This window comes from Notolabrus celidotus, chromosome 10 (genome assembly GCF_009762535.1).
Source record: "Notolabrus celidotus isolate fNotCel1 chromosome 10, fNotCel1.pri, whole genome shotgun sequence".
Lineage (NCBI taxonomy): Eukaryota > Metazoa > Chordata > Actinopteri > Labriformes > Labridae > Notolabrus > Notolabrus celidotus.
The window spans coordinates 26,950,958-26,971,705 of NC_048281.1; the positions used below are offsets into that span (position 1 = coordinate 26,950,958).

Here is a 20,748-nt window from a genome sequence, read left to right on the forward strand (position 1 = left end):
ACAGCTTTCACAAGAAAGTATATGTCAGGGGAATTCAATTTGAGAATAGGATTTGTTGTCATACATCAAAACAGCACACTTAAACTTATGAATAAACATGCATCAGGGAGCTGTCACTATTACAAATATCAGGAAACAATTGAACATGTATTGATGATTCTTAGAGAGTTAATAGTTCCCGATCCACACTCCACACCAGTAGGTGGCGGTAATGCACCAGAAGTTGTTTGCCAACCAACAACAAAAATCCAAGAAGAAGAAGAAGAAGAAGAGTGAGATTTCTGCAAGAGTCGAGCTGTCTGCTCTTGACAAAGCTCTGTTTGACAGAGGCTATTTTCTCAACGTAACATTTATTAGTACTTTATCTAAATTTAGGCGAGGAAGCGTCTCTATTGGAATCTCTGCCTCCCTGCGGACAACCTACAGCTTGACAGAGAAGATGCCAGCAGCAGAGGAATCACATGGTGGGTTTAACTTGCTTTACACAGCTTAAACATGTCTGGAAATATTGACGTGGACACGAACAAAGCCATATTTCTAACAACAACACAGTCATATTTTAATGCACTATAACCACCTCGCTACCTCTCCAAAGTGTGTACCTCCAAATTAAATAACTGCACACGGAGGTAACTAGCTTTTCTCTTACTTAAAATTAAATACTTACCACCCTTCTTACCATGTTAACTGAATCCAGAGAGAATCCTGTCATCATTTGTTGGTTGAAAATGTCAAAAACCACGATGTAAAGCCTGAAGCGGATCCCTGAAGTTGCTCTCTTTCCTCAATCGGTTAATCTGTGGAGGCCGCCATCTTTGTTTTGATCCAGACTCAGGGGGGAATCTTGGGACATGAAGCTTTGACCCAAATTTAACTCAGTGAACCTTGGATAATATATAAGGCTGATAAATAGTAACAGTTCACTTGTATGCTTCAGCTGCCACAAGGGATTTTCTTTTCTTTTGGTCAAGCTGTCCCTTTTTTTATTTTTACTAAATTAGTTATTACTATAAGTTAATATTAGAGATGGGATTTATGGCTTTTTGAAGGGAACCGGATCTTGAGGAGCTGGAGCTTCCTTTCAAAGAGCCGCTCAAAAGACTGGCTCATTGTTATATTTATTTATTTTTTAGAAGTCAACCAGGGGTAACTCGTTATTATCAAGGAAACAATCACTGGTAGCAGTTATAAGATAAGATTAGGATCAGAATAATTCAAATTTACACATCCCATCAATATATATATACTCTATTGGTGGGAATTATTGAAATGTGGTTGAAATATAGGTGAAATATTGATTATAATTTCATTTGGCATTGTAAACATTCCATAAGATGTTGCCATATCCCCATGCTTCGACAGTGAGAACACTATTTTGAATTTTCCTTTACCTAAAATACTTTGTGGCACAATAAAAACTAAACAGGCTACAGATAACTTCCATGCAAAACAACTTTACTGTAACATTTTCCACACAAGAACATTTTATCAATACAGAAAAATATGAAAAATAATAAATAAGAATAAATATATATTTATATTAAAAAATATAAATACAAGTAGAATAAAAATTAGGACATTATAAAAATGTGAATGCAAAATTGTACTACCCCACCTGGTGTTTCTACACCTCAACTACTTTACAAACAGGAGCTCAGCTCCTTGACTCGAATCTGGTGATGGCGACATGAAGCTTCGTGAAGCTTCGAGGCTTTCATTCCAATTGGTTCATTCATGGGCTGAAGCTTCATGGTGCTCCATTTGCTCTACTGCGCCATCAAGTGGACAGTAAATGTAAAATAAGCGCACTGATTATATTGACACCATCCCTTTGGTGTGTAAAGCTTTGAATTGAATAAATGAATGAAGGATGTTTGTGATGCCAATACATAAATAATGAACTTCTAAATATGGTGCCTGTCTTTATGATACAATGGCGGGGTCAAAAAGGAAAGTGGAAACAAATTGGGGAGAAGGTTGTGACTGTGCGCTGCCCCTTATATTTCGAATTGCGCACCAAACTCGCAAACCGGTTCCTGAATCAGTCACATGGTACAGGCGGCTCGCGAGGCTTCGAATGTCACCACATACGCCATCAACACAAGCCTCGATACGCGCTTCACAGAAAGCTTCCTGGATTACTCGGCACACGCTTCGAACCCTCGACACTGGAGGACACATCGTTACTCAAATCCACATCAAAACAATGTCAACAATAACACAGTGTAGACAATAAGTGTGAACAAAACACTCATGGGGCACGCAGGTGGCACGTGAAGGCAGCGTGGGCAATCTGCATATACAGGGTTCCCCCGCGTCCTGGAAAAACTGGAAAACCTGGAAAACAGTTGACCAATTTTCCAGTACTGCAAAACACCTGGAAAATGGGAGAAAAAGTCAAATGTCCTGGAAAATCACAGATTATCCTGGAAAGTTTTTCCAACATGACTGTGTGTGACCTGACGAGGTTAAAAAAAAACACATCCCCATTCAACATGTGTGGCCATTTTTGTCATTCAGATCTATTTAGGTCAATTTATGCACTGATTATTATTATTATTTATTTATTTCAGTAAAGATTCCAGATTCCTTTGCTGGCTCTTTTGTTTTTTTCTTAGCTAATTTTCGAATTTTTGAGAAAAGAGAAAGCTGAGATGAGAGTTGCCCATCATTGTTACTTGGTTGCACGAATGAAGTGCTGTACATCTGTGGCTGGATTATTCTATAATCAATTTGCCATCATTTTTAAGCATGTAAGAGATGATTTCATAGATAGCCATAGACTGCATGTCTTCAATGTAGACTTCCACTGAGAGGAACATATTAGACTATTTAGGAACTAAATTAGGAACTCAATTTGGACTGTCATACCAGCTTGATCATCACTGAAAATGTCCTTGAAATGTCCTGGAAAATGATCTCTGGAAAAGAGTGGGAACCCTGATAAAAAAACGGCTCCCAAATGAACGGCTCGCAGCTGCGAATCGGTTCTCATTGTTCACTTAAAAGAGCCGTTCCAAAAGACTGACTCGTTCGTTAACGTCACATCTCTAGAAATTAGTTAGTAGTATAAGTTATTATTGTTATTATGCTGCTACTTGCAGTCTCAATGCTCTTGCATGTTTTTTTTCAATGAGTGTATCTTCTTATTGTGGCTTTTAAACGTTAAAAAAGTTGAGATAAATGATTTGTGTAACTTTTGTGCTGCAGGTGTCAACAAAGTTGTCGACGACATCTGTACACTTACTCCAGATCTGCTGGCTGAGGCTGTGAGTATCTTTGATTTCATACACTGTCACCATCAATGCTTTTAACAGGTTTCATTGTTATGGAAAAGGAATGTTGCTGAAAGACTTTCTAAAGTACAATCATACCATCTTATTAGATTTGCAGCAGGATGAAGTTACCGTGGAGCAAACCTCTAAGTTGAATGAACCATTAGATGTGAAATATGATGTAGTAATGTTCATTTTAAAGCGTGAAGAAGTCTTGATCTGCACGAGTCACACAGGATATGGTGTTGTCGGCGCAGAGGTTGTGCTGTAGATCTGATAACTGATCTTATAACCTCCACAGTGTCAGCACATTCTGGCTTATCTACAAGGCCACACAAGAGGAGTAGATTCAGCTGAAATCTCTGATGTAAGTCAATGTTTTTTTTAAGACATTTTTTAGTAACTCATCTCCTACAGTTCTTCTTTCATCTGTTGTTTTATTGCTTTTTTCTCTGGGCAGAGATTTCAGAGAGCTGGAGTCAGACTGGAACATGAAGCACTACAGAGCATGATCAGATATCTGTTGTTGACTTTCAGGTATTAAGTTTCACTCTTTAATGCCTGTGAATATGATTTTAAAATTTGATAACTGAATTTAAACCCTGCACAAATAATTGTTTTCCAGTTTGATGTAATTGCATATTTGTTTTAAACCCCACCAAAAGAGCTTTTTCAAAGTCTGGTCTTCAGTAATGCAATTGAGCTCAAACAGCTCTGCTGGTTCATATTGAAACTGATAAAGAGCTAAGCTGTGCACAAACAGCATGTGATGATACCATGAGTTGCATTTCAATCATCAGGTCTGCCGGGAAGAGCAACCTCTCCGGGGATGATCTTGTGTTGAAGCTGGAGGAAAGCAGTAACAAGTGGCCTAAAGCTTCTCTTCAGGTGGTGCACAGGTTGTGGAGTGAACACGGAACGTCAGTGCACGCTCAGCAGGAGCTCCACGCCGTGCTCAGTATCAGCCAGGTTTGTCTCAATGTCTGAAAACAGTCTCACTTTTTTGACCACAGTTATATGATGACTTAGAGGACAAACTTCATCAGTTTTGAAGCTAAGAAACGTACCCTGACTGTTTTTGTTGTCGTGTTTTTTCCAGTTAGTGGACATGCAGTGGAAGCTCGGCATGGCGGTGAGCTCTGACACCTGCAGATCTCTAAACTCCCCGTATGTGTCTCTTCTCCTGAAGATTGTTGAGCCATCAGGACAGATCAGTCACAGGTCTTTCGAGATGACCATCCCACAGTTCCAGGTCTGTATTAGCTCATGTGAGTGTAATGAGTTTGAGTAATTAAAACTGGTCTGATTCTGATATTCAGTCTTTTTTTTTGTCCTTTGCAGAACTTTCACAAGCAGTTCAAGGAGATGGCCGCTGTTATGGAGACTGTTTGATGTTGCAAACACTCTTCAGTGTTTGACACAGTTACTCTCACGTTTACATGTGAGCTGCTGAAGAACAGCTTGGCACAGGTGTTTGTCTCCTGCATGTCTCTGACTGCAGATACAAATACTGCACATGTCTTTGCACTTAACATTCCTCCACAGATTGAAGCTTGCACATGATTTAGAGGGTCAAATAGTTGAAAATGTCTATGTTTACTTTGCCAAACACAAGTGGACTCCCTCCTACCATTAGCTATTTATCTTACCCACAGCACAAACAGTTTCCAGTTATAAGGTATATCTAGGAAAAACTTACACAGACTAAAAACTGTTTAGGGATGTTTTCCAGCTTTATTGAAAAATACTGAAAAGTTTTCTCTTATTTTCACATTAATAGGGGAGAATTATTTGTCTGTGAAACGCAACCTCAAGCTCAAAAAATAATAAAACTGAGTCAGCAATTCTCTAGAAAAAACTGAAACAAACTCAGTAATATAACCCTCGTGAATTTGTGATTTAATACTAGACCAGCCTTATTTCAAACAGGGCAGAAGTTAACTTCTGATCCACAGATTCTTATTCTACTGTTAAAGGGAAAGGGAATCTTTATTTTCCGAAACCTGAAACTATGTCTAAATGAGTCTGTATCCTCTCGAGGATAATCTAGTCCTGATCTGACAAGACCTAGCATTGTGATTCTGGTTCAGGACCTGCTTCGGTGTGGGCTACAGGTTGATAAAAGTAGTGAAATCTCCCTTTTTGTGCCTTTTTTTCAAAATCAGTATAAAGGTTTTACAGATCTGAAACATTGTTTAAAAAAGTCTGTAGACCCTCTTCGTTAATCTAGTCCAGGTCTGACAAATCATACTGCAGTGGATTTGGATCAGGACCAAGTCCAATGTGGTCTAGAGATGAAAGAAGCAGTGGAATATCCCTATTTGCATTCCCACAAATGGAATCTAAGTTGAAAGAGGATTTTAGGCACAAGGTAAAGCTTTACATCAAATGACTAACATGCTTCCTGAGATGCAAAAGACTGAGAATCAGGCACGTTGCACTGCAAGTCAGGTCAGCAGTAGGTCTGCAAAGCTCTTTCCGACGCAAGTATTTCGTGCTCACGTTGGCCACTGCTGCGTAGGGTCAACACAGAAGTATAAACCAGGCTTTAAGATTCCCTGAACTTTCCTCTAAACAGCCAAATCAGAAGCTAGCTTATATCAATGCTGATACTATAAAACTCCAACTAATACTCAAATTGTGCCTCATTTGTTACATCTAACATTACTGTAAATCGTAGTTGCACTCATGTTTTTTTTTTGTTACTAACGTATGAAAATGTTGCTTTTAGTTTACATTACCAGATTACTCCACTGGTACCTGTGGCTCTCTCAATGTTCTGCTTTTGTGTAAATATCTGCATTATAAAGTCTTTCTTCTATTGTTTGTTTTGTCTTTGTTTTAATAAAATACATTCTGTGTGGCTTTTAGGAAGTTTTGCATTTTTTGGTGTCATCCAAAAATCATTGGATGACACTTTTATTGAATGTTTACTTGATCCACACTGGACACCACTGAGCAATTTGCAGTAAAAGCCATAATTCACTAAATCAAATGAATCTTTTGGATGTGAGTAAGTTTCAAATCTAACTCCAGTGTTTGTCCAGAATCAACAGAGAGATGGCTGACCTACTTTGTGCTAGTTTTATTTTCTAGTTTGGATTACCAGTAAGACATCTGAGTATATCTTGGCACCCTGCTGAGGAACGGAGGGGGTCTGACAAGTAAGACAATAAACAGAAATAAAACCAGGTGATTTTTAAATTTAATATGGCCCTGAGTCTGGTTTGTGTATCTGGTGGACTGCTCTACAATATAAAAGGCATCTATAGTTTTGACATGCACCAGAGTGTCCTCAGCAGTGGTGTGGGGGTGTGCAGAGCTGTAATGGCTCCTGCCTTGGTGATGAGGTTATATATGGCACAGCTGCTATTTTTGGAAGAGGCAGAGAGCCTTAAATTATGGCACTGGGTAGAGGGGGGACTCCTTTAGTGTTTTAGACACAACAGATTTGTTTACTGGTATGATTCAGCAAAGACTACATGTAATAGTTGTACACATATTGAAGAATTGCACCTGGTTTTGCTGCAAATACTAAGTATGTCACTATCTTCATCTAATCAATCAATCAGACTTTATTTATAAAGCGCTTTTCATACAATGTCATTGCAACACAAAGTGCTGTACATGAAAACAACTTAAAATAGAATATATTAAGAAAAAGATCCCAGCCCCGGCCCCAAACCCACCCCACAATCCTATGGTTAAGAACACAATATATTCAACAATAGTAATAAAAACAATTCAAATAAAATAAATAAATAAGAAATAAGTTGCTGAACGAACTGAGGAAACGCCCCCATGATATCTTAATGAGGAAACACTGGAGGTAAAATAAGATGTTAAAACTCAACACAGGAAATTAAACTCACCAAAATAAAATACATTTCTAAGATAATAAAACATTAAAAGAAATTAAGATGTTAAACTTAAAATAAATAAATAAGCACATACATAAATAAAGTGGAATACAAGTGACTAAAATTTGAACTAGATAATAAATAAATAAATAAAACTCAGTTAATAATAAAACTCAGTTAAAAGCGAGACAAAAAGATAGGTCTTGAGTTTGCTTTTAAAAATATCAATGAAGGCTTGTAGGACAGATCACAAACAACCAGTAGTGCCACGGGGGTCGAAAACACTCCACATTTCTGTGGAAAAGACTTTCCAGTTATTTTGTTCCTTGAAGCAAGGTGGAGTCCCGTCCCGTCACGTTCCTCACATCGGCTGTGCCCTGCCCACTCCTCCAGCACGTGGGGAGGTTGGGCGGGTCGTCGACGCGCACAGCCGCTCCACCTCCAAGGCGTTGTGGAAGAAAGGATCTCAGTACACTGGATACTACATCACAAGAGGATACACAAGAAGAATATTTGTGTTGTGTTGACCGTCCAACGAGAAGAAAAAAACCCGCCCTCGCTCGCGCACAGCAGGATCATAACGCACAGACTGTAGATTCCCTGTTCGTGCGCTCGTTTGGGTGCGACCCGTCAAAGAAATCAGATTTCTCTGGGCGACTTGTGTTTACACAGGAGCCATCCAGAGCCACGTTTCAGCGAGCAAGCCTCACTGGGACAGTACAGTGCAGGACTGTTCTGGGGTTGACTCCATGCCCATGCAAACAGTGGAGGAACACAGATGGGAAATAGCTCTAATATCCTGTTTCACTTGAAGTCCTTGAAGACTGAGAAGTCCAGTGGAGGTATTATGGAGATATTTGGAAACATGGAGCGCAGCAGCTGATCGAGCACATGTTGTGTAGTAGGTAGTGATCAGTTGATAAACTTTCACGATGGATATGGGCAATGGAGGTGCTGCAAACTAGCCACAACTGCGCTTGACATTTGGATGAAGGAAATGATACATTAGCCTGCTGTTTGAAATCATCACTAAAGTTCTTCAACGCGTCCAGCGAGCTGAAAGTCAGCTGGGTCCACAATCATGGAGAGTCAGGATGAGAGGGAGAGCAGTCCTCCCAAGTCGGACCGCAGGTTTTCCCTGACTTACATCGGTGGCTCCTTACTCGACAGGCGGACCACCCTCCCCATGCTGCCCTGGCTGGTGGCTGAGATCCGCCGCAGAGGAGAGAGGGGCGACTGCGGCCCCGTGGTGCAGCCCAGAGAGGTCCAGCTGGTTCTCAACCCCCCTTTCGTGCGGTGTGTTCCTTCCAGCAGCAACAACTCCTCAGTGTTTATATTCGAGCACAAAGCGCAGTTGATCTCTCGCTTCATTCACAACAGCAATGACCTCACATACTTCGCCTATCTGCTGCGGGGACAGCCGGACAACCCCGAGTCCGAGATGTCCTGTCATGTCTTCAAAGCCTGCGACCCCAGCCAGGTAGGCCTGTCCAGGTGTCATACTTACCTTTACGCACACACAAGAGCAGCAACATCAGGGACAAGCGAGAAATAAACCTGATAGAGAACAATAGACTGAGAAAATGCAGGGTAGGTACAATCAGACAAAGAAAAAAATGTTATTGTTGAAGTGAAGGACGAGCTGCAGTGACCTTATAATGCTCAAGAGTCCTGAAACAGCACTTCTGCAACTCTGTTATGGGTTTAAAATATGCAAGAGTTTAAATTTCTACATCTCCAAGGTTTCCTTAATCCACCATGATGTCAGGATTTAAAGTGAGCCCAGCTATTGCAACTTTTTAGAGTTGTTCCAGACAGATGTCAGTGTTGGTATTGGCATTAAATACTGCCTTCATTTGGGGTTAGAATTGTGCATTCAGGCTGTAACCCACACAGAAATTCAAACATACCAAGGGTCTTTAAATCAACCATGTGAAGTTTTACTTAAAAATTCACCTACATAAACTCTGTGATGGAATCTAGTTTGAAATGTAAACATGGGACGAAGGAAAATCCTGTAAAGCCGGATTAAAAATCTCCTTGAGGTGACAACAGTGTCATTTAGTAGATTATTCAGTGGTCCAAATATGTTTGCTTTGGTATTAAGTATTTAGGCCACTGGTGGGTGAGAATGATAAACAGATCACTCTGGATTTTTGGCCAAGTTAATCCACCTCTGTCTGTGTTTTCCTCTGCAGAGGATCAGACATCTCTGTGGTGTGAAAACAACTGTATGGAGTCAGCATATTTGACCGCTGATCAGCTGCCACTCTTGAGTAATAATCCAAAATGTGGTGCAAAATCAGGAACGTGGGAGTCAGAGTCTGAAATGTGTGCTGTTCTCTGATGAAATGCAGTTTGGGTCAAAGTGTGTGTGGGGAGACACTGTGCTCCAAAGCTCCTCCAGTGGCACATGTGTGTATGTGATTGCTTAAATGTGAGTAAGGATTAGAGGCTATCATTGGTTCACACATTTTTTTTTTTTTTTTTAGCAAACCAGAGGTTCCCTACTGATCATTATATATCTTTCAGGGATTGCATCTTAACTTGGACTGTCAAATTAGTGTTTATTAAAGGTGCGATTAATCACTTCATGTTAATAGTACATCACGATTAGTCCATACAATATAATATAACCATATAAAGCAATTCTTACCACTGTCTTGATTTGGGAATCACATCAGTGCAGTGAAATGTACTATATGACCCTACTTCTAGATTTATTATTCAAAACATGCTGCACTGCTACACCAGTGTGATCTGAAACCTTGACTCAGAGGTAGGAGACGGCTTCAAAGTGTTCGATTCAAAGGTCTGTGGTGATTCAATCACAACAAAACAGTGCTCTGTTGGATTTGATGGTGCAGCTGCCTGCTGACATCAGTCTGATTAGCTGGACTTATGCTTAGCTCGTAGATGGTAGCTCTAACTTGAAGTACTTTGGTGATATTTCAGTTCAGTTTGACTCAAAGTGCAGATTACTTTTGACTTGTCGACTGAGTCATTTAGTGAAATGTGCCATTGAGGTGCGGTGATGTCATTTCTGAAAAGAGACAAAACTGCATGTGGTTTTAAAATGTTAATATCAGACCTTAATTGCATTACAGTAAGCACTTTAATGCTGACAGGCCTAGTTTCAATATATTTACTATAAAGACTGAAAACCCATGGCTGATTTGTCTCATATAAACCACACATCCTTGATTGAATTGATTCAAAACCATATAGCTAGAAACTTTGTCAGCCAATACTGTCACATTGTCTCAGGAATCATTATAAAATCTCATGTTCATGACATTTGTGATTGACACACTTTCTTTAGTTTTTATTCATGTCACATGTTTAGAGTTGTTTTCCACCTGCAGTAAGACATGAGCTTATCTCACACCTGTCTGTATTTCTTGTTTCCTCAATAAACAAGGCAACCCTCACACACAACGTTCACAAACACATATCCAGTTAAACACTCCTGTTTTGCATTGATTCCCAAATATGCCTTTAGTGTATCGTGTTTCCTGTGGTATGTGCAGGGCCAGGGCAGGCTGTTTGTCTGCTGCTGAAAGCTGAGAAGAGAAGAGGCATCGAACACTTTCGAGGTGTCTGTCCTCTCCTCTAAGATAAAAGTATTTGCAGCATGCAGCAGTTAGGGAGGCATGTTGAACATACCTCACTTTGCACGATTACGCAACAAAAACTGGTTTGACAGCCAGTGAGTTAGCAACATGTGCAAGGTGGACCATGTGGAATGGTTGGGTTATTTTACCATTACACAGCTGCCACGTACAACTCCCTGCTGCAGTGATTGTTAATAATATATTTATTGTTGGAGGTGGAGTTCTTATTGTGCAACTGTGTTTTTCTCTCTGTCCCACCTGAGTTTGAGGACAAGTTAACTCCTGCTCCCTTTAAGAGTGACAGTCTTATTGTCAGTTGTAAACACGACAAGGGTATGTTGTGCAAACCCTCATGAAAGGACCTCATGGTATCTATTAATATGATGCAAATAAGCTGTCATTGGGATCAAATACCCTTATTTGACTCTAGTATTGTGACATATATTGTATGCCTGTGAAGAAAACTTTTAACTTCCAGCAAAGCAACATCCATATATAAACAGGAATGTCTCATTATGTGTGTTTCTTTGTTTGAAAGGTCAGGCCATTAAATTCAAGTCAGACTTGAATTACATCTTCAGTCCTCTTTTATATAGTGTTAAAGGTTTTGATACAGCTCTAAAGTTGTATGCATACAAAGGTGCAGCTGTTCTTTCATTCAGCTCACACAGAAGTCTCTGGGCTTTTGATTGGTGTATCAGTGACAACAGGCTGCATATAACACTTCACAAGAATATCAACTAAAATTGGGTAAAAACACTTTATTTTCATGCTTTTGAAAATTTAGTTTGGCTCAAAGTAGGGCTGTACGATAAATCGATTTAATCGATTGATTCGCATTTTTGGTGTCAGGCGATTTAAAAAAAAAGAAAATCTAGATTTTCTCCGTAACCTCCTCTGCTTGATCTTTTTTCAACAATAGCATGAAGAATTTAGTTTTCAAGGAGGTTTATTCTAGAAAATACAATTTTTTTCCCCCAGAGGAGGTACTTTTATTTTTACTTTTTTGAAGTAGTTTTAGTTCATGGTGCTTAATGTCACAGTCAAAGAAATGATTATTTTCATGAGATGGAAAATTAAGTCTCTTAAAGTTGTACTGTAGCTTTGTTTCAAGGTAGACATCTAGCTGAAAGTTAAACTGCTTTTATTACTAGTTTCAGGAGAAAAACACAAAATGATTAGAATCGTAAATTGAGTTTTTTGTAAAAAAAAAATTGGGGATTTTATTTCTAGGCTTTATCGCCCAGCCCTAGCTCAAAGTGTTAGCTACTCATCAACACCTTGAGTAAGACACACTGTTTTGACCCAACTTGAGTCTCTTTACCATGTTCACACAGTGGCCATTTTCCTCTGACATCATGTTTAGGGTGGGAAACCAAAGAGTGATGTGGTATACGTATTAATTGAAATAGTTGTATCATTTCATCTGATAGAGTAGCAACTGCAAGACTATGAATAGTAAGAAAATCTGGTTATTTAGTTTAAAGAAACATTTCTGATAACCCATAAGCTACGGCAAGACAACAGCTAGCATTCTGGCACTTATCAGCTTATATTACTATTAACTAGGAAGCGGCTAAAAGTTAAGCTAGTTTGATAGTATTACTGGGGACACAGAAAGGCATACATTTCTAGCGAACTAGTAGTGTTAGAATGGAGTTCACTTCTTAGTAAATAAAATGTTAGCTACAGTGTGGTTGAATGCTGGGGTGCCAGTTTAGGTCAGCAGTTAAATTGTGTCCATGGTACAGAGGCTATCCTCAAAGCATGCAGGCTGGGTCCGTATGACCAGCAGCTCTTAGTTGCATGTCATTCCCAGCTCTCTCTTGACATTCTTCTGCTCTATCCACTGTCCTATCTCAAAAAGAAAAAAAGGAAGAGGTTGAATGCTAGCATAAGTACTATTTAAGCAACTTTTTAACTCCCTATGTGCCTGGGCAGCCCCTCAGGTCTATGGATGCATCTCTGCTGGTTGTGCCAAGATCCCGCCTTAAAACAAAAGGTAACCGGGCCTTTTCAGTCAGAGCTCCAAGTTTGTGGAAATCCCTGCCACTGACAATTAGACAGTCCACAACCTGAACTGCTTTTAAATCCTCACTAAAAACATTTTTATATAAGAAGGTATTTTTCCACCCCTAATTCTCGAATTTGCTCTGCATTCAGATGCCTTGTTTTGCTTCTGTCTTTTTTCTTCCCCCTGTTTGCACCATTTTTTATGCTTTGTAATTCTCTGCTTTTTTGTTGTGAAGCACTTTGTAACCTTGTTAAGAAAAGAGCCTGCCCAGTGTGAACCATTGGCCTTCATGTTTTCCACCTCTGCTATGACTTGGAACCTGCCCACAGGGAAATCTCTCCCTGACAGTTGGTGACCCCCTTGGCGCTGTTCATCATTTGATGACATGCAATGACAGTGGACTGCACTCAGGAGGAAAAGACAGGGCAAAAGTGACACCTGACTGTGTTTAAAACATATAAATCAGCATTTAGGAAACATTAAACCATCATCAAAACTAGCCAATAGAAAAAGAGTGTTGACTTGGTTAAAATAAATCAATGTTTTTGCCACATTAGGTTTTTGATACTATTAATTCTCATGAACCTGCATCAATTTCCAATTAATAGCTTATGTGCTAATTTTCTTTCTTTAAATTATATAAGCAAATGATACTTTGCTTGTATTCCACAAAAAAATGAGCAACAATGTTGGTATTAGAGGGAATGTTAAAATAGTGTTGCTGTTTCAAGTAGCAGATACTTGCGTTTTGTCCAAATTGACATCTGAGAGGTAGAGCAAGGCAAGCAAGGATCAAGACAGGAGGGAACAACTCAAGTGTGTGTGTTAAAAGAGCTTAGAGTGAAAATACTGATGTTCTGATAAACTAGAAAAGAAAACTTTATTTTAACACAGAGTTTATGCAAATGATGGTATGTCTTTTTTATTTGGCAGTTTCCTTATAATTAGATAAAGATACTCACAATGCATCACCTTGCTTTAAATATTCCAATCTGTCACACTGTTTGATTGTAAGCCCGGTAATGTGATAGGTATCATGTCCCCAGATTATTGTAAGTAAGCCAGGTTGTATCCAAATACCTCTTTGTTTTCCCATCACTAGACTGTCATTCATAAAACAGACACGACTTTCCCATTCCCTGCTTATGACAGGTGTTGATGATAAGCCTATACAGCTGTACTTATGCTGGCTTAGGTTACTCAGGGCAGGTGAGGTGGCTCTTGACGTGATCACATAACCCTAACCCTTACAGAATGAGGAACTCAGGGCCATATATTCCTACCTGGCTGTCATGAAAGATGGTACAATGTATAATCTTCTCTGTCAAGCATGGCAAAGCATATATTTAAAGAAGCTTTAAATTACTGAAAACACCCCGCAATTACCTCTACATGATCACCAAACGCTGTCACAGTCAAATGTTAATTCTGTTTGCAGATCACAGGTTCAAGGAAGTTCCTGTTTGATTGTAGACAGAGTGTCAGAGAGACGGTGCCCCTGATAGTTTCATTACTAAACTCTGATTCTTGTTCTTTACATTGCACTGTTAAACAATGATCTCACTTTGAAAATCAGGTTATAAGTTACCGCCAACTTTATTTTACTGCTGTCTTGACACATTATTTTGATATTTAGCTCTGACATTAGCTTTCCCCCGCATGTTAAGGTGACATAGGAGCCTTTGTCGTGCTTTGTTTTGAGTTGTGACATTAACTTTGTTTTTTACGTAGCTGGAAAAGCACTGGGAGGATTTCATGGTTGTGGTGAGGTGCAGCTGCAAACACATGACAGCAGTGAGTCAATTTGAACCAATCCCTTCAGCCACACAAAGACGGATTTGTTTACTGAAAGCAACAATAGTTATCCAGGTTTGCGCTTGAAGTTATAACAAAAGCAGTTGATTTTTTCACTTGAGATAAGTGGCGCGACTTTTACATGTGGAAGAATCAAGTTAAGCTTAAATTTGATGTTTCTGTCATTTATAACTTGGCCTGTTTTGGATTGATTACTTTGTGCTCTACATCATTACATCTGATTGATTATACCCTGAGTTATTCTCCATTCTTCTTTGCTTCCCACCTGCTTTCATCCTTATCTTGTTTTGACACAAAGATAACCTGTGTCTCTTAAAGAAGTCTTATCATGCCTAATTGCAGGCCCTGTGATTGAATGGGTTGGATTTTTACTGCATCTCCATAGTGCTGATATGACTAACAGAACTATATGCCTGCTACTGTTTGACCAGATATTATGAAGGCCTGCTGTAGAGAGGTTTGACTTTACGTGAGCCTTGCATGCACTGAGCATGCACAGGACTCTCCCAGCTCAGGGGAGACAATCCTCGTGTTTGTTTTCTCCTAAGCTCTAAAGCTTGGCTCGGCTGCTTTATGTAGACAGGCTTAAGGTCACAATCACTGTCACTGATAATGTTTGATAAAACAGGACAATGAAGGTGAATGTTTGATGCACTCCAAATAAAATAAAATGTAACATCTGGAGATAATGTTTGAGAAGATTTCCAGTGAAAAAATACAGTTTTCCTCTGATGCCCTGCAGCTCTCTGCCTGTCTGTGCTTGTCTCCTCTCCAGGAATGAGCACCCTTACTAGTTCTGCTTTGGGTTGACTACAAATTATTAATCGGATCAAAGGGTGCAGTGGCATCATCTTACTCATGTATAAACCAGGAGCTCCTTTAAATGTTAAGATGACGCGATCATCTTTTCCTCTGTGACAAAGGTGTGCAGGTCGAAGGCAGATGGTGCAGCTGTGATTCCCAAGGCCTTTAAATTCCCCTGACCTGATAAACTGCTGTCACCATTGATGAACCCCCACAAAGCTTCTTAGTCTGAATTAATTTTTTTTTTCTACTCTTGGCCCGAAAAAGAACCCATTATAGCTCAGGAAGCTACATTCATACAATACCAGAATAAACATGAGATAATAAAAGACATTTTATCTTGGTAGTGCACTGCCAAGTTACAGGCTAAGCTTCCTAGCTATTTATCCAACATTGAAAATGATGGGAATGCAATGATCTCATTTAAGTTAGAAAGCTAACTTTAAATTTAGATGATTCTCAAATGTTTATGCTCCACGCCCAAGATAGGTTGTCTGTGTGTTTGTGGTTTTCTGTTTCTACCATGTTGTCAAGAAAGTTCTAAATATGAAGAATCAAATAACTTTCTGCTAGCTTTGCCTAGAAAACATAAAAGCTGATTTTAACTGAACAGCTTTGCTAAATGTTCAGCCAATATTTAAAGTTGAATAGTGCGCTAGCTAGCTAACATTAGTTAGCTTATATAGGGAAGGATGACCATTGTATTTGTGGCAAAAGTTATATACTAGCTGTTACAGCTGTATGTTTTGTTCTGTGTCCCTCCCCCTCTATCACCTGCTCTGCAGGAGCCTCTTGATTGAGGCAACGAGGTTCACCCATAGACTGTAAATAAAAATGGACAGCGTTGCTCCGCCTCTTCCCGTTGTACAGTTCTGAAGCCAAAAAATCCCTCTCCTGGGCGCAGCCATTGTGCAGCCAGAGCCTGTGAAGCCTTTGTAATAAGCTCCGCCCTACAGCGTAACGTCACAAGACGCTGTGTGCCCTTTGAAGTTTCGTTCTACGGCGGCTGTGAATCAAAGGAAACCCAGAAGTAAAACCCCGTTTTTTAAACTCTAATAACTAACGAAAAATTAACTTTTCAGAAAAAAGAGGCCTTGGACACAAAACAGTCAAATACTAACTACATATAACCACAGCATAAGGATGTGAGAAACATTCGTACGACGTGTATTTATTTTTTAAAGTTTGACTGCTCCCCCATTCAAATGAATGGGGGAGACGGATTTTTTTACCTATACTGCAGCCAGCCACCAGGGGGCAGTCACACTGCTGAAAGCCTCACCACCAGGGCTGTATCCGGCACGCTTGGGTTCACCTGGCTGTGGGCCTTAAAGACTGATTTATACTTCTGCGTCTCCCCTACGCAGCAGGGGCTGACGCAGACATGAGCACCACATACTTGTGCGTCGGTGTGTCCGTGTCGCGCAGCAATTCTCCGCCGAAACGCCTGAGTGCAGTGTGGTCTCTATGATAGCCGGCTGCCTGCTTCCTGCCCCGCTACGATCTCTGTTTCCTTTTCCACAGAGATTCAGAGCGTGTTATGTTAATCTACAGCTGATACATGTTGCTGTTTATCATACAGACATGATTACATGAAGAATAGAGAGGAGGAGATGAAATACACGGCCGATGTCCGGGATCCCGGAAGTGCTGTAAATGCGGGAAAGACAAAGCCGCCGAGCGGACCAATCACAGAGCTTGCGGTCCGCGTCGGCTCTACGGGGAGTTACATTTTGGAGGAGGTGCACGTCAGCTACGTGCGTAGGCCTCAGCATAGTTACGGGAGCTACGCGGACCCCCGGCATTGGGGATTTCTGTTCAGCCACCTCTCCTTCAGGGGATTTATGTGTGTTTTTGTTCTGTTGTGTCCTGTTAGACTATAGTTTAACCCTTTTTGTGGTTTTATATTAAATCCCTTTTGTTACGCCTCAGCCCTGTGGGGCTAACAATAATCCAACACATGAACCATAGAAACCACAAAAGCACCTTTAAACACTTATCAAAAGGGATTTAATATAAAACCACAAAAAGGGTTAAACAATTCCACAAGGTTAAACTAGACTCTAACTGGACACAACACAACAAACACACACATAAATCCCCTGAAGGAGAGGCAGCCAGTCAGACAGCAGTCCCCAACTCAACTGCCTCTCTCTGACTGCAGGCAGCAACAAACTTTAAGGCCCACAGCCAGGTGAACCTCGTTGCCTCAATCAAGAGGCTCCTGCAGAGAAGGTGATAGAGGGGGAGGGACAGAACAAAACATACAGCCGTAACACTAGCCAACATTAGCATTTACCTGTGGACACTAATCAATAAACTCTAAATGTAAGAAAGTGAAGTGTATTAAGCTTGCTAGATACTGTAGCTAGGTACTAACACCTAAAGTATTTTTATGGCTACTTTGACTAGACTAGACCCATTTCCTCATGCTTAAACAGAATTCAAAATTCTAACTAACTGAATAGACTAAAGGTTGGACAACCCTGAAAAACAACCAATATCAGGTGCAAATTTTTTATCACTGAGTAAGCAGGCATGCCAAATAAATTTGCTTAGTGGCTAATGTCAGCAGAGCTAGCTCCACTAGCCTTGGGTTCTTTTGCAGGGGAACACTCTCATGCCTGTTCTGGTTACACATTGCTCTGGTCAAATGGTTATATACCAGTTCAACCAGACGCAACCTACGCACAACTTTATCTCTATTTACTAGATCACATTTCTGCCTAAACGAAATGCCACCTGTCGTCTGTGCTTGTTTACGTCTAGCATGAAATAAAATATCGAGCCAGTTGTCCTTGCATCATTTGGGGAGCCCAATGCCTAATTAATGAGGGCACCCCCTCTAATCTCAACTCAACTCAACTCTCAACTCAACTTTATTTATATATTAAACATGCAGCCCAAAGTGCTTCACAGAATAACAGAGAGACAGAAAACAACAGCAATGGAAAAATTATAAAAGGCATGATTATAAATAAAATACTTAAAAATAAGATGAAATCAATACAGTAAAATTAATAAAATAAGTAATAGTGGAAAGAAAAGTTAAAAATAAGGTAGCGTTAACAAGATCAGAGGAATACAAGAAATAATAGATAAATAATTAATTAAATAAATAAATGTTAAAGCAATGATGGGATGATGACACTGTGCCATATTTTGGTGTAGAAATTGGGCTCTGCATTACGTTTGCAGTTATTGAAAAGATTATTTCCAGTTGACTGCAGGAAAAGCTTTTTCACAGGTCAGTTTGGTTCGCTTGAAGACGTGGCTGAGCATGCATAAAACAAACACCCACCGCCCCCACCTCCTGCCCTTGACCTCCTCTCAATGCATCCCTCTGTCACCAACCAGGCATAGCTCAACCCTTGGGAGGGCAGGCTCTTGGAAAATTGGGACTTTTAAATAGCTCATGTAGCCACAGCAGCAGTATGGCAGACAAGTATTTAATCTCACAGACATAAACTGTCATCTATACAAAAGAAGAGACCGACTTCTGTCAAGATTTATTTTACTCACAACCATTACCTTCCTGTTTGCCTGCCCTCCTGCTTCGGTCCTGTTGTTCTGGTCACACCTCTGAAGTAAAACTAATGTTTTCCGTTACATAACCTCCATCTCCTGTATGCAAACTACATTTTATTTGCTCAACACTAAGTCTTCAACTCTTATCAAATAGCAGATGTGTGCAGTGACAGTGCTGTTTACTTTAGCACGCATTGTTGTTTCTAACATGTTATTTTGCTGACCTTGGCTGCGGCCCTGCTTCAACAGTAAAGAGGGAAAGCTGGGACTCTTGGGCTGCCAGAACTGTTGTGTCTGCCAAAACTGTTGTGATTTCAAAAGTAAAGTATTGTATGACTAAGCTCAGTTGGCGCTCATTTCCAAGTATTGCTTAAGAGTTTACAAAGAATCACCCTTTTTGTCATGACTTGTTGCACGCAAGTTACAGAAACGGATCTCTGGCTTTGGTGTGTTCTGCAGGCGTCTCCTGTAAGCATAAACAGGCTCTGTGACCCTCAAGTGTCTGATTTCTGCAAGCCCTCTGTTTTGTCTCGTGTCCCATAAAGTGAAGGTGTTTCCTGCTTCATATTTCTGCTGCCAGTAAAGTGTTTGGTCTGTCTGTTGTTCATTGGCCTTGGTTCGTACAAATCTTTTGCTGTTGTTTTGGCCTTGAGTTATTTAAAGTCACGGTATAAAGTCAGGTCAGATTATTTGTTAATCAAAACATTTGCTTGGTTAAACTGCAACTTTTAGATGAACATTGACTCATGTTTGTGCCCTGGCTTTATATTTATGTGCAAACATTTCAGAAAGTAAGGGATTGGTCAACACTGGTTGCTTAGGTTTTATTGCATTGCAGTCTTGATAAAAATAATCAGGATGAAAAATGTGAGAAGAAAATGTGCAAGCAATAAAGCTGTAACAAGTGAGTCACATTCTGTGCTATCTTCATGTTTTTTTAGCTGCAAGAGGAGCTGCAAAGAAATCCTCCTCCAGTGCTCAGTTCCACTTCCCTTTCTCTTCTGTTATGGTTTCCCTCGCATTGTTTTCCCACTCATCATATCCCTCTGGTCCACTCTCCTTTCTTACAGGTCCCCGAGGTGATCAGCAGGATTCGCCAAGTGTCCAAATCTGCCCTAAAGCAAGAAGCCAAGCCCAAACAGGAAGCTGATGATGCCTTCTATAACTCCCAGAAGTATGAAGTGCTTTACTGTGGCAAGGTACAAATTAAATAAAAACTCAAATGTAATGTTTTTTTTTTATTTGGTAAGGCAATACATTCATGTTACTGAAATGTAAAATAAATTACAGGTTACAGTTGTGCACAAAAAGGCTCCATCCACCCTTGTCGATGACTGCATCGACAAGTTTCGTCAGCATGAGGTCGAGCGAAAGCGCCTACGACTGCTCAACGGTCAGAGAGGGTCCACAGAAAATGCCCCTGTGGAGTTCCTCATTGGGGGAGATGGAGACCCTCTGTCATCTGCACTGAATGAATGTAAAGAAGGCCTTGAAGTGCCAGGAGTGGAGGATATGACTGGAGGTGTAGGTAAGTGTCTCATGCAGATTAAGGATTTGGATTATTTGTCTCAAATTTAAGGTTGAATGCTTTACTACAGTAGGAATAAGAATCCTTAGTTACTCATGCTACCATGTGTGGCTTCCAGTTTTTGCACAACACATTTGAATAATTTTAACTGTTGTGCATTAGCTTCTTCGACTAATATGACGCCTTCAGCAAGTGAAAATGAAAGACATCACAATTACATGGATAAAATGTTACACAAGAACATGGTCCTATTTTAATCCAGGGTGGAAGTTAACCAGGATATGCTTTATGGTGCATCCTCCTGTAATTG

At 40.1% G+C, this 20,748-nt stretch overlaps 2 protein-coding genes across 6 annotated transcripts in view; both read left to right on the forward strand.

Annotated features, from left to right (window-relative positions):
• The first annotated feature begins 208 nt into the window (after positions 1-208).
• On the forward strand, positions 209-6,145 carry commd6 (COMM domain containing 6). The gene is made up of 7 exons (XM_034693593.1): positions 209-464; positions 3,211-3,269; positions 3,577-3,642; positions 3,736-3,812; positions 4,076-4,244; positions 4,375-4,527; positions 4,617-6,145. The coding sequence occupies exons 1-7, from the start codon at positions 212-214 to the stop codon at positions 4,665-4,667; spliced, it is 828 nt and encodes a 275-aa protein (XP_034549484.1). The 5' UTR covers positions 209-211; the 3' UTR covers positions 4,668-6,145.
• Positions 6,146-7,492: 1,347 nt separating this feature from the next.
• Positions 7,493-20,748, forward strand: part of tbc1d4 (TBC1 domain family, member 4) — a 41,096-nt gene continuing 27,840 nt past the window's right edge. For 2 of the 5 annotated variants that reach the window (XM_034693884.1, XM_034693886.1), the window contains exons 1-3: positions 7,493-8,615; positions 19,981-20,109; positions 20,201-20,438. In XM_034693884.1, the coding sequence (XP_034549775.1) occupies positions 8,217-8,615; positions 19,981-20,109; positions 20,201-20,438 (766 nt within the window). In that variant the 5' untranslated portion in view covers positions 7,493-8,216. The remainder of the gene's footprint in view (positions 8,616-19,980; positions 20,110-20,200; positions 20,439-20,748) is intronic. The other 3 variants (XM_034693888.1, XM_034693889.1, XM_034693885.1) reach the window with 2 other exon arrangements.

Excerpts from the sequence above, each read along its gene's own strand:
- commd6 (XM_034693593.1), top strand. The coding sequence starts at position 212 with ATGCACCAGAAGTTGTTTGCCAACCAACAACAAAAATCCAAGAAGAAG. Across the intron at positions 465-3,210 it reads AGCAGCAGAGGAATCACATG|GTGTCAACAAAGTTGTCGAC; the intron begins GTGGGTTTAACT and ends TTTGTGCTGCAG. Across the intron at positions 3,813-4,075 it reads TATCTGTTGTTGACTTTCAG|GTCTGCCGGGAAGAGCAACC; the intron begins GTATTAAGTTTC and ends TTCAATCATCAG.